The 12,757-nt window shown below is 40.5% G+C and overlaps 1 protein-coding gene across 3 annotated transcripts in view; it reads left to right on the top strand.

Annotated features, from left to right (window-relative positions):
* Positions 1–12,757, top strand: part of WDR76 (WD repeat domain 76) — a 43,246-nt gene that overhangs the window by 14,695 nt on the left and 15,794 nt on the right. For all 3 annotated transcript variants that reach the window (XM_028850859.2, XM_001109470.5, XM_015142110.3), the window contains exons 5-9: positions 1,269–1,392; positions 3,748–3,846; positions 3,955–3,998; positions 5,193–5,346; positions 11,682–11,840. In XM_028850859.2, the coding sequence (XP_028706692.2) occupies positions 1,269–1,392; positions 3,748–3,846; positions 3,955–3,998; positions 5,193–5,346; positions 11,682–11,840 (580 nt within the window). The remainder of the gene's footprint in view (positions 1–1,268; positions 1,393–3,747; positions 3,847–3,954; positions 3,999–5,192; positions 5,347–11,681; positions 11,841–12,757) is intronic.

The following is a 12,757-nucleotide window of genomic DNA, read 5'->3' on the forward strand; positions in this document are numbered from 1 at the left end:
TTCAATCAATAATAGTTTTTAGGCCGGGCGCGGTGGCTCAAGCCTGTAATCCCAGCACTTTGGGAGGCCGAGACGGGCGGATCACAAGGTCAGGAGATCGAGACCATCCTGGCTAACACAGTGAAACCCCGTCTCTACTAAAAAATACAAAAAAAAACTAGCTGGGCGAGGTGGCGGGCGCCTGTAGTCCCAGCTACTCAGGAGGCTGAGGCAGGAGAATGGCGTAAACTCGGGAGGCGGAGCTTGCAGTGAGCCGAGATCCAGCCACTGCACTCCAGCCTGGGTGACAGAGCCAGACTCCATCTCAAAAAAAAAAAAAAAAAAAAAAGTTTTTACTAATTCTCGAACTAATGTGGACTATAGCTGATAATTTTTTGTGAATTTTTGGAAATAATTTCAGAGGCTTCTCTTTCCCTGACATTTTAAAATGAATTTTTTTAAAATGAAAAAATAGTGCATAAAAAATAGGGACTGTATATTATTTGAAAAGTAAACTGCCAGGCGCGGTGGCTCACGCCTGTAATCCCAACACTTTAGGAGGCCGAGGCGGGCGGATCATAAGGTCAGGAGATCGAGACCATCCTGGCAAACACGGTGAAACCGCGTCTCTACTAAAAATACAAAAAAATGGGCTGGGCGTGGTGGCGGGCGCATGTAGTCCCAGCTCTCGGGAGGCTGAGGAAGGAGATTGGCGTGAACCCGGGAGGTGGAGCTTGCAGTGAGCCGAGATCGCGCCACTGCACTCCAGCCCGGGCGACAGTGCGAGACTCTGTCTCAAAAAAAAAAAAGTAAACTACAGTGTATGGAAGGGAATGCAGTGAAACGTTTACGTTTCCTTCCTATTTTAGACCTTAGTTCTCCAGGCCTTTTCCCTAGAAGTAGTAGTTTTATGTGTATTCCTCCATAGGTAACCTCAGCATGTACAAATGTATGTGTATATGTAACCTTTTTGTAAACCTGTACTGGACTTTCTTTTTGCTTTTTATAAGCTAGGGTTCCTTTCAGCAGTGCATTAAGATCTGTATCATTCTTTTTATGGCAGCATATTATTCTATTAGATATGTACACCATGATTTAACAGACCTCACCTCCTTTTGATGAACATTTAGGTTTAAGTTTTTTCCATACTTATTAAAATAATTGTGGCCATGTATATATATGCAATGTATAAATATATCTGTGGGATATATTCCTAGAAGTTATCTCTTTAATGTTAGTAAATTTTATTGTTTTGTGAGTATAACATGAATTTTTCCCCACTCTTGTAGAAAGAAGCCTAAGAGAGAAAATGGGGTTGGATGTAGAAGGTCAATGCGATTACTAAAAGTTGATCCTTCGGGAGTTTCATTACCAGCAACTCCAACACCGCCGACATTAGTTGCAGATGAAACTGTAAGAAAATGTGCAAATACAATATTTTAATGTAATAAAATACTGAAAAATTTGAAGTGTTGAAACTAGACTAAAAGTTCATTAAATTATGTTTAATTTTATATTTCATTCTTGAATGTTGTATGGTTTTGTTTTTTGTTTTTGTTTTTTTTTTTAAGACGGAGTCTTGCTCTGTCACCCAGGCTGGAATGCAGTGGCATGCTCTTGCCTCACTGCAACCCACTCCTGGTGTTCAAGCGATTCTCCTGCCTCAGCCTCCCGAATAGCTGGGATTACAGGCACATGCCACGATACCTGGCTGATTTTTTATATTTTTGGTAAAGACGGGGTTTCACCATGCTGGCCAGGCTGGTCTTGAACTCCTGACTTCAAGTGATCTGCCTGCCTTGGCCTCCCAAAGTGCTAGGATTGCAGGTGTGAGCCACTGCAATGGCTGCGCCTGGCCTGTTCTATGGTTTAATGAGTAAGATTTCAAAGTCGTAAAGACTAGATTAAATTCTGTATTTCTGCGGGACTTACCTGCTATAGGATTGTGGGTGAGTTAATTAACCTTTCTGATCGTTTCCCCATTAAAAAAATGTCAGCAATAATAGAACCCTCAGTAAATATGTGCAATTTTATGTCAGTTTTAAAAAAAAGAAACCTGAAAGAGATACTGTGAAGATAAATTGTATCTATCAGGTTTCTCACATTATATTAAGGGCTTAGTAATCAATAAAATATTAATGTTAATAATATGTGATAATGTGTAGTTTAATTTTAGTGAGTAGAGTTTTATTTAGCAAACATCGTCTAAATAATATTTTTCAAGAACACCTATTTTTAATACTTTATATCATTGTTTAATTGTAAATAGGAAGATAGCACTAATTAGGAAGGTGCTCTGGGAGCAAATTGCAAATCCAGGTGTTACGGGAAGCAGCATGGAAGAGTAGCTTCCAAATTTTTTTGAAGCCTCAGCCCACAAATATATTTATGGCCAGGTGTAGTGGCTCATGTCTGTAATCCCAGCACTTTGGGAGGCTGAGGCAAGAGAATCACTTGAACCCAGGAGTTTGAGACCAGCCTAGGCAACATCAAGTGACCCTGTCCTCACAAAAAAAATACGAAAATTAGCTGGGTGTGGTGGCATGTGCCTGTAGTCCCAGCTCCTCAGGAGGCTGAGGTGGGAGCATCACTTGAGACATTAAATTAAAAAAAAAAAAAAAGATATTTACATTGTAACCATTACACATATATGCAACTGAAACCACAGTTTGTCAAGTGACACTACATGTGCACTTTGGTATTTCTTTTTTTTTTTTTGAGACACAGTCTCCCTCTGTCGCCCAGCCTGGATTGCAATGGCATGATCTTGGTTCACCGCAACCTCCGCCTCCCTGGTTCCAGTGATTCTCGTGCCTCAGCCTCCATAGTAGCTGGGACTACAGGCGTGTGTCACCGTGCCTGGCTAATTTTTGTATTTTTAGTATAAATGGGGTTTCGCCATGTTGGCCAGGCTGGTCTCGAACTTCTGGCCTCAAGCTATTTGCCTGCCTCGGCCTCCCAAAGTGCTGGGATTACGGGTGTGAGCCATGTTCCTGGCCTGATACTTCTATTCTAGTCACATTCACTAAAACAAATTGCTAGTTGTGACATATTAACATGATTTCTCACCCATTGGTTGGTTACAAACTGTTTAAAAAATTAGTAATGTAGGTATGATACTGAGTAATGAGTTAAGATAATCTGAGTCAGTTCTCAGCTTCTCTGGTTAATGGCTGTGTGACTTCGGGCAAGTTAACTCCTCTAAGTTTCTGGTTTTTTTTTTTTGGGACGGAGTCTTGCCCTGTTGCCCAGGCTGGAGTGCAATAGTGCAATCTTGGCTCACTGCAACCTCCACCTCCTGGGTTCACACGATTCTCCTGCCTCAGCCTCCCGAGTAGCTGGGATTACAGGCACCTGCCACCATGCCCAGCTAATTTTTGTATTTTTAGTAGAGATGGGATTTCACCATGTTGGGCAGGCTGGTCTTGAACTCCTGACCTCGTGATCCGCCTGCCTCGGCTTCCCAAAGTGCTGGGATTACAGGCTCTAAGTTTCAATCCACTGTCTTTAAAATGTAATACCTCATTCACTAGGTGCTTGAGAGGATTAAATGAGATAATACATGTTATTGATTTATAGGGTACCTGGCATTCATTTATTGAACAATTATTTTGAGTGTCCATGATATGCCACCGTTACTGTTAATGTTGAAAGTGAAGTTGTGGGAAAACAGACAAATACCCTTGCCCTCCTTGTGTTTACATTCTAGGTAAATGTAAACCAACAAATTTACGAGACTAACAAATAACTTTTTATTTTTTATAACAGCCTTTGTTACCTCCTGGGCCTTTAGAAATGACTTCTGAAAATCAAGAAGACAATGAACGATTTAAAGGATTTCTGCACACATGGGCAGGAATGAACAAGGTACTGGGAAGGCTAATAGCCTTTAGAATCATCTGTTAAGGAAATATATACTATATATATATGTGTGTGTGTGTTAATGTAGTTCTTTGATCTCTCCCAATGTTTCAGCCAAGTAGTAAGAACACTGAGAAAGGATTATCTAGCATTAAAAGGTAAGTTGCAATTCCTTGTGTTTCTTTTATATTTTTTGAGATGTTTGAGTTATAAAGACTATACACCATTTTAGGGAATTTTGAAAGTGAGATGAAATGTTTCCACCCTAACAACCGTTGTTTTTGTGTATTTCCTCTCAAGTGTTGCCATATACAATACTACTAGGATATAAGCTTCATGAGGGCAAGAATTTTATTTCAATAACCAGAACAGTGCCTGGCACATAATATATGTTCAGTGTTGAATAAATGTTCAGTGTTGAATAAATGAGTGAATCCACATACATTTTTACTGTATGTTGTAATGTATATACAATTTTGCATTATACTTTTTTCTTTTTTTTTTTTTGAGACAAGGTCTCCCTCTGTTGCTTAGGCTGCAGTACAGTGGCGCAATCTTGGCTCACTGCAACCTCTGCTTCCTGAGCTCAAATGATCCTCCCACCTCAGCTTCCCAAGTAGCTTGGACTACAGGCATGCACCATCATACCTCACTAATTTTTGTATTTGTAGAGATGAGATTTTGCTGTGTTGCCCAGGTTGGTCTTGAACACCTGAGCTCAAGTGAGCCATCTGCCTTGGTCTCCCAAAGCGCTGGGATTACAGGTGTGAGCCACTGTGGCTGGCCTGCATTATGCTTTTTTCATTTGTGGTTACATGTTATTAGAGTCTTTAAAATTATTGAATAATGATAAAATATTCCATTGAGTAGAAGGAATTCACTTCTCCTCCTACCTGCTTGGTATTTGCGGTTGTTTTCCATTTAGTTTTGTGTGTTTGTTGAAGTATATGGATATGATAGTGGATTATTTCTTTAGGTTAGATTTCCAGAAGTGAGATTAATGCATCAAATATTGTGAACATTTTTATTGCTTTTAGTACACATTGCCGAATTGTTTCTCAAAAGTCTTTTTTTCTTCTGAAAATTTTATATGAACTTACTCTTCCACTAGCTATATGTGTGATTATGTGTATTTAACTGCAGCCTACCAGTTTTTGGTGGTGGTAAAATTATCAAGGGTAATTTAAAAAGTGAAAGAGTATTGCTTAATTTGATTTCCTTGGTTACCAGGAGATTGAATAGTTTCCAATATTTGTTTACTGATTGTAATTTTTCTTTTTGAATAATCTTTTACTTATTTTGACTATTGAGATTGGTTTTACTTACAAAATTTAACTTTCTAATTTTCTTAGCTACAGAGCCAATTTAAATGGCATGGTCATTAGTGAAGATACTGTTTACAAAGTTACCACAGGCCCAATATTCTCTATGGCTCTCCACCCATCAGAGACTAGAACTTTGGTAGCAGTTGGGGCCAAATTTGGGCAAGTTGGACTTTGTGATTTGGTAAGTTGTTATTCTTGAATATATTATAGTTTGTCTAAAGCAAATAGTCTGGAAGAGAATAGGCTAGAGCCATGTGTTTATAAATGTTGCGTGAGACTTATAATTTTGGGCTTTATGATGCTTTATGATTCCAAATTTTAGAAATCTGGAGGAATTTAAATTTGCTTTATAGAACTTTAATATTTTTAGCTTGAATATCATTAACCATCTGGGCATAAATTAACTGCCAGAAAACTTTGTTACACTTTAAACATGTATGTGAAAAGATCACACAAAGTGGCCGGGTGTGGTGGCTCATGCTTGTAATCCCAGCACTTTGGGAGGCTGAGGCAGGTGGATCACCTGAGGTCAGGAGTTTGAGACCAGCTTGGCCAACATGTTGAAACCCTGTCTCTACTTAAAAAAAGCAAAAATTAGCTGGGTGTGGTGGTAGGCGCCTGTGATCCTAGCTACTTGGGAGGCTGAGGCAGGAGAATTGTCTGAACCCAGGAAATAGAGGTTGGAGTGAGTCGACATGGTGCCATCCAGCCTGGGCGACAGAGTGAGACTCCGTCTCAAAAAAAAAAAAAGTTTAGTGTTTTTTTTTTTTTTGAGGTGGAGTCTCGCTCTGTCGCCCAGGCTGGAGTGCAATGACGCGATCTCGGCGCACTGCAAGCTTCATCTCCTGGTTCACGCCATTCTCCTGCCTCAGCCTCATGAGTAGGTGGGATTACAGGCGCCCGCCACCGCACCCAGCTTATTTTTTGTGTTTTTAGTAGAGACGGAGTTTCACCATGGTCTCAATCTCCTGACCTTGTGATTCACCTGCCTTGGCCTCCCAAAGTGCTGGGATTACAGACGTGAGCCACCACACCTGGCCCAAAGTTTAGTTTTCTAGTTGTGTTTACAATATGGTCTACTATGGTCTGAATGTTTTTGTCACCCCCAAAAATTCATATGTTGAAATACTAATTTCTATGGTATTAGGAGGTAGGACCTTTGGGAGGTGATTAGGTCATGAATAAGGTTAGTGAATAAGATTCTTATAAAAGAAACCTAAGAGAGACCACTGTCCCTTCTACCATGTGAGGACTCAGCTAGAAGGCACCAACTATGAACCAGAAAGTAAGCCTTTAACAGACACTCAATAAACTGGAACCTTGATCTTGGTATTCCTAGTCACCAGGACTGTGAGAAATAAAATGCTGCTGTTTATAAGCCACTCAGTTTATGGTATGTTGTTTTAGCAGCCCAAATGGACTAAGAAACAGTTTCTAAGCTGTATCAAAATATCTTCCCAGGGACCTGCTTTGGAACGATTCTAGTCATCTTTGATGAGTCAGAAATAGATACTGAATTCCATTCATTGTGCATATAATTCTGCATGAAATGCTGTCTGTTGTTACAAAATTGAGAAAAGTCAAGTTAATATTCTCTGAATTTATTTTCTTATTGGGGAAGAAGACCAAAGACATGAAAAATGCCGTAAGGACAATTAATGAAGATGAAGAAACAGTGGTGACTTGAAGTTGGTTGGGGTTTATAAACAAAATTTGCAAGTCTGGAGACAGATAGAAACCAAGTTCTTTCTTATTTTGGGATCATAGCTTCTCCCTTATTTTGATAAGATGTGAGTTGGGGGTAGGAGGTGATAGGATTTAGCAAAGAAAACTGAAGCAAAAAAGTGGGAAGAAGATCAGAATAGTATGTTTTAGAAGCCAAGAGATAAGTTTTAAGGATGGGAGGTTGGCAGAGCCTTTTGCGGAGAAGTTAAAAGAATGGAGAAAAGGCCATGGATTTTGAAAATAGGGTACCATTCGTGAGTTGAGAGAATAGCTTTGACAATGAGGTAAGTAAGGAACAAAGGCTTTAGGAGATTAAGAAAGTATGAGGGTAATGAAAGAACTGGAAGAAATGGGGATAGAGACTACTGTTCTCTCCCCCGCCCCCCACCACTGAGACACAGTCCCGCTCTGTTGCCCAGGCTGGAGGGCAATGGCATGATCATAGCTCACTGCAGCCTCAACTTCCCAGGCTCAAGTGATTCTCCACCTCAGCTTCCTGAGTAGCTGGGACTACGGTCGTGTGCCACCACACCTGGCTAATTTTTAAATTTTTTGTAGAGATGGGGGTCTCACTCTGTTGTGTAGGCTCATCTCAAATTCCTGAGCTCAAGCGCTCCACCTGCTTCAGCCTCCCAAAGTGCTGGGATTACAGGTGTGAGCCACCACACTCATCTGAGACTACCTTTCGAATAATTTTGAAAAGGAAATATTGAAAATTAGCATGATTAAGTGAAGATATTTTTGGATGGTTGATCTGTATATAATTTAAGACATACATAAAAATTCTTTTTTCATATCTTTCCTGGTGACTCCAAAAATCTGTATTATGGCCGGGCGTGGTGGCTCACACCTGTAATCCCAGCACTTTGGGAGGCCGAAGTTTGCCGGATCACCTGAGGTCTGGAGTTCGAGACCAGCCTGACCAACATGATGAAATCCCATCTCTACTAAAGATACAAAATTAGTCGGGCGTGGTGGCACATACCTGTAATCCCAGCTACTTGGGAGGCTGAGGCAGGAGAATTGCTTGAACATGGGAGATGGAGGTTGCAGTGAGCCGAGATGGCGCCATTGCACTCCAGCCTGGACAACAAGAGCAAAACTCCGTTTCAAAAAAAAAATCTGTTACTAGATCTCCATAGTCCAGTATCTCCATCAACCTAATTTTCCAGGGCATTTGGCAATCTCATTAACAGATTTAGCAAGTCTAAAAGCAATATTACCTTGCCTATCCTGTGCTCACAATTTCCCCAGTTTTTTAAAAAAGTAACTTTATTGAGGTAATAATTTACCTATCATAAAATCCTACTTAAAAATGTAAAATTCAATGCTTTTCCTTTTTTTGAGGTGGGAGTCTCGCTCTGTCACCCAGGCTGGAATGCTGTGGTGCGATCCCGGCTCACTGCAGTCTCTACCTCCTGAGTTCGGGTGATTCTTGTGCCTCAGCCTCCTGAGTAGCTGGGATTACAGGTGCTCGCCACCACACCTGGCTAATTTTTTTCTTTTTGTTTTGTTTGTTTGTTTGTGACGAGTCTCGCTCTGTCGCCCAGGCTGGAGTGCAGTAACGTGATCTCTGCTCACTGCAACCTGCGCCTCCTGGGTTCAAGCAGTTCTCTGCCTCAGCCTTCCAAGTGGCTGGGATTACAGGTGCCCATTACCACGCTCGGCTGATTTTTTTTTTTTTTTTTTTTAGTAGAGATGGGGTTTCACCATCTTGACCAGGCTGGTCATGAACTCCAGACCTTGGCCTCCCAAAGTGCTGGGTTTACAGGCATGAGCCACTGTGCCCAGCCTAATTTTTGTATTTTTTGTAGAGATGTTGGCCAGGCTGATCTCGAACTCCTGACCTCAGGTGATCCACCTGCCTCTGCCTTGCAGAGCTGGAATTACAGACATGAGCCACTGTGCCTGGCCTAAGTGGTTTTTAATAAGTTTACTCGGTTGTTTAACTATCATAGTCTGGTTTTAGAACATTTTCATCATCCCTACAAGATCCCTCATGCTGGCTGAATGCAGTGGCTCATACCTGTAATTCCAGCGCTTTGGGAAGTTGCGGCTGGAGGATCGCTTAAGCCCACTAATTCGAGACCTGCCTAGGTGACATAGTGAGTTGCCTGTCTCTACAAAAAAAAAAAAAAATAGCTGGGTGTGGTGGTGTGTGCCAGTAGTTCCAGCTACTCAGGAAGCTGAGCTGGGAAGATCACCTGAGCCCAAGGAGGTTGAGGCTGCAGTGAGCCATGATTGTGCCACTGCACTCCAGGCTGAATTGACAGAGTGAGACCCTATCTCAAAAAAAAAAAAAAAAATTACTGCAATAAAAAAGAAGCAGAACCTAATGTAGTATACTTCAAAAACTAGCTACCAAGGAGAGAAACGAATCCTGTAGCAGAGCTAGGAGACAGCATAATTTAGCTTCTGCCCTGACCCATGTGCAGAATCCATACTGGTAAATCGACCAAATCCTGAGAATTTTCTCCTATATTATCAAAAGTGGAGAGAAGCACATTGGGTATTCTGATTTTCCCTCTTTAGAATGAGAAATAGGGAAATGGTTGCTGGAGGAAAAATAGAGGAAGTAGGGAAAGTGAATAGTAGAACTGATTGTCTTCAAAGGAAGTTTTCTTGACCCATGGGAGTGGTAACACCTACCCCATACAAGTAGGTGGTATGAATCCTAGTATAAAATAATGAACAAGGCCAGGCGCAGTGGCTCACGCCTGTAATCCGAGCACTTTGGTAGGCCGAGGCAGGCGAATCACCTGAGGTCAGGAGTTGGAGATCAGCCTGGCTAACTAACATGGCGAAGCTCTGTCTCTACTAAAAATACAAAATTAGCTGCGTATGGTGGCGGGTGCCTGTAATCCTAGCTACTCGGGAGGCTAAGGCATGAGAATTGCTTGAACCCAAGAGGCAGAGGTTGCAGTGAGCCGGCATTGCGCCACTTCACTCCAGCCTGGGCGACAGAGTTGAGACTGTCTCAAAAAAAAAAAAAATCTGCGTTTCAGATTACCTGCTGTCTCAACATGGTGAAACCCCATCTCCACTAAAAATACAAAAATTAGCTAAGTGTGGTGGTGGGTGCCTGTAATTCCAGCGACTCAGGAGGCTGAGACAGGAGAATCGCTTGAACCTGGGAGGTAGAGATTGCAGTGAGCTGAGATTGTGCCACTGCACTCCAGCCTGGGTGACAGAGTGAGACTCCATCTCAAAAAAAAAAAAAAGAAAAAAAAGAGAAGACTGTTGGAGGAAGGGTGAGAATAATATTCTCAAATCAATATAAATTGTCTAAAATTAACAGTTTAAAAAATAAAAAGCATAATGACTACAATTGCTTTTTGTTTTATACTTTTGCCATTGTAGGAGATAATGTCTCTGTAAATACTTGAAGTTCAAAAATTCCTTTAGCTTCCTTTTCTTATATTATTTTGACATATTTATATGTACCTATACAGATAGAATGATAGAGAAGAAATTTTAAAAAAGGACCATGCTATATATGCCATTTTGAATCACATTAAATTGAACTATAAAGATGTCTGTAATCTCAGTATTTTAATGATAATTTTGGTTAATTTTAGATTTGGAATTTTTTTTTTTTTTTTTGAGACGGAATCTTGCTCTGTCGCCCAGACTGGAGTTCAGTGGCATGATCTCGACTCACTGCAAACTCTGCCTCCCCGGTTCAAGCAATTTTCTGCCTCAGCCTACCGAGTAGCTGGGATTACAGGCATCTGCCACCATGCCCGGCTAATTTTTGTATTTTTAGTAGAGACAGTGTTTCACCATCTTGCCCAGGCTGGTCTTGAATTCCTGACCTCGTGATCCACCCGCCTTGGCCTCCCAAAGTGCTGGGATTATAGGTGTGAGCCACCGTGCCTGGCCGGGAGTGATTTTTTAAAACTTTCATCTTTGTACATTTCTGCATTGTTTGAGTTCTTTATAACAAGAGAAAGTTTTATTTTTCTAGAAAACAAATGCTATAAACAAATGTCTGTCAGTAGTTTCTAACTTGTAACAGGAAGAATATGTGTGATTATAATAATTTTTTCTCATTTTTTTCCTGTTAAAAAATACTTTTCCATTTTAAAATTTAAAATAATAAAACAAAAATGCTTGACGATTTCAGAGTAGACTAAGCCAGATTTAGAGGTGATGCTTTGTGTGTTTCATAATGTGCCATATGGCATAGAAACAACTTACCTTGATCTGAAAAGTGACTTCTCAGGAGTTGGCAATGCAGTTGTGGAAAGGATAGTCCTTAGGAGTAGGTATATTAATATGGAAATTCAAATACATGCATTTTTATGGTGTATTTAGAGAACAAAGTATGTTTAAAACTATCATCTTTGTCCCAGGACCAAATACCTTATGAAAATTATGCTGAGAATGAGTAAGTTAATATTATACAGAAGCCTGCTGCAGAAGTAAAGTGGTAAGGTACTGATACTGTTTTAGTTAGCGATTATACCATGTGTGAAATAGAGTAGATTTCTCATTTCCTGAGGATTTTATAAACTGACAGTAATATATAAACTAGTTTGTTAGTTACAGAAAGCTGGTCACTGTTAAAATTAATGTGACTTGGTATTGTTGGATTGAAAACTACAAAAAGTTAATGACAAGATTAAGTTTCTCATTCTGACTTTCTGATGGGGAGAGTGGTTACAATTATAGACTAAGAAAAGACTGAATATAATCCAGTGTAAATTCTTTAATGACATAATAGCATAACAAAAATCACTACTTTTCACTAGCTTTTTTTCTCTCCCCTTACCTCCAACTCTCTACCAGACCCAGCAACCTAAAGAAGATGGAGTTTATGTTTTTCATCCCCATAGTCAACCAGTTAGCTGTCTTTACTTCTCACCCGCCAATCCGGCCCACATACTGTCACTGAGCTATGATGGCACGTTACGCTGTGGGGATTTTTCCAGGGCTATTTTTGAAGAGGTAAATGTTAATGTGTTTACATGCTGACTTCAGATGATATTCTAGATTCTCTATGAAATGCCACATGAATAATTATTATACCAATTGGGAGAAGTGATATAGCAGAAGGACTTTGAGAACTACACTGCCTAAGTGCAAATCCCAGATCATCTATTACTAGTTATGTGAACTTGACAAGTTGCTTAACCTCATTGTGCCTTACTTTCCTTAGTTGTGAAATGGGATTTAACAGTACTGACCTTATGGTTGTCATGAGAATTTGATGAGTTTATGCAGATAAAGTACTTAGAACAGAGCCTGGCACATAGTATGTGTTTGCACTTGTTAAATTTCTTTTTTTTTTTTCCCCAAAGCTTTTAAATAAAATAACTTACTCTTCCATTTTTAGGCAGAAGACTTGTATTTAGCTGGGTGTGGTAGCTTATGCTTGTAATCTCAGCACTTTGGGAAGCCAAGGTGGGAGGCTCACTTCAGGCCAGGAGTTCCAGACTAGCCTGGGCAACATGGCGAGACCTTGTCTCTACAAAAAATAAAAAATACTAGCTGGGCGTGGTGGTGTGTGCCTGTAGTCTGAGCTACTCACAAGGCTGAGGTGGGAGGATCACTTGAGCCCAGGAGTTAGAGATCAGCCTGGGCAACATAGTAAGACCTTGCCTCTAAAAAAAAATTAGCTTGGTGTGGTAGCACGTGCCTGTAGTCATAGCTACTCAGGAGGCTGAGGTGTGAGGATTGCTTGAGCCCAGGAGATTGAGGCTGTAGTAAAGCCATGATTACATACGTAATTGGACTTCAGCCCAGGCAACAGAGTGAGACCCTCTCTTAAATAAGACATCTTCTACTTAATGCTTAAAACAAACATGTCATTTGAGATGAACTTTCAGATTTGCTTAACTGTATCAGATTGTCTCAATAAGAGA

The sequence above is a fragment of the Macaca mulatta genome, chromosome 7 (assembly GCF_049350105.2).
Source record: "Macaca mulatta isolate MMU2019108-1 chromosome 7, T2T-MMU8v2.0, whole genome shotgun sequence".
In the NCBI taxonomy this organism is placed as follows: Eukaryota; Metazoa; Chordata; class Mammalia; order Primates; family Cercopithecidae; genus Macaca; species Macaca mulatta.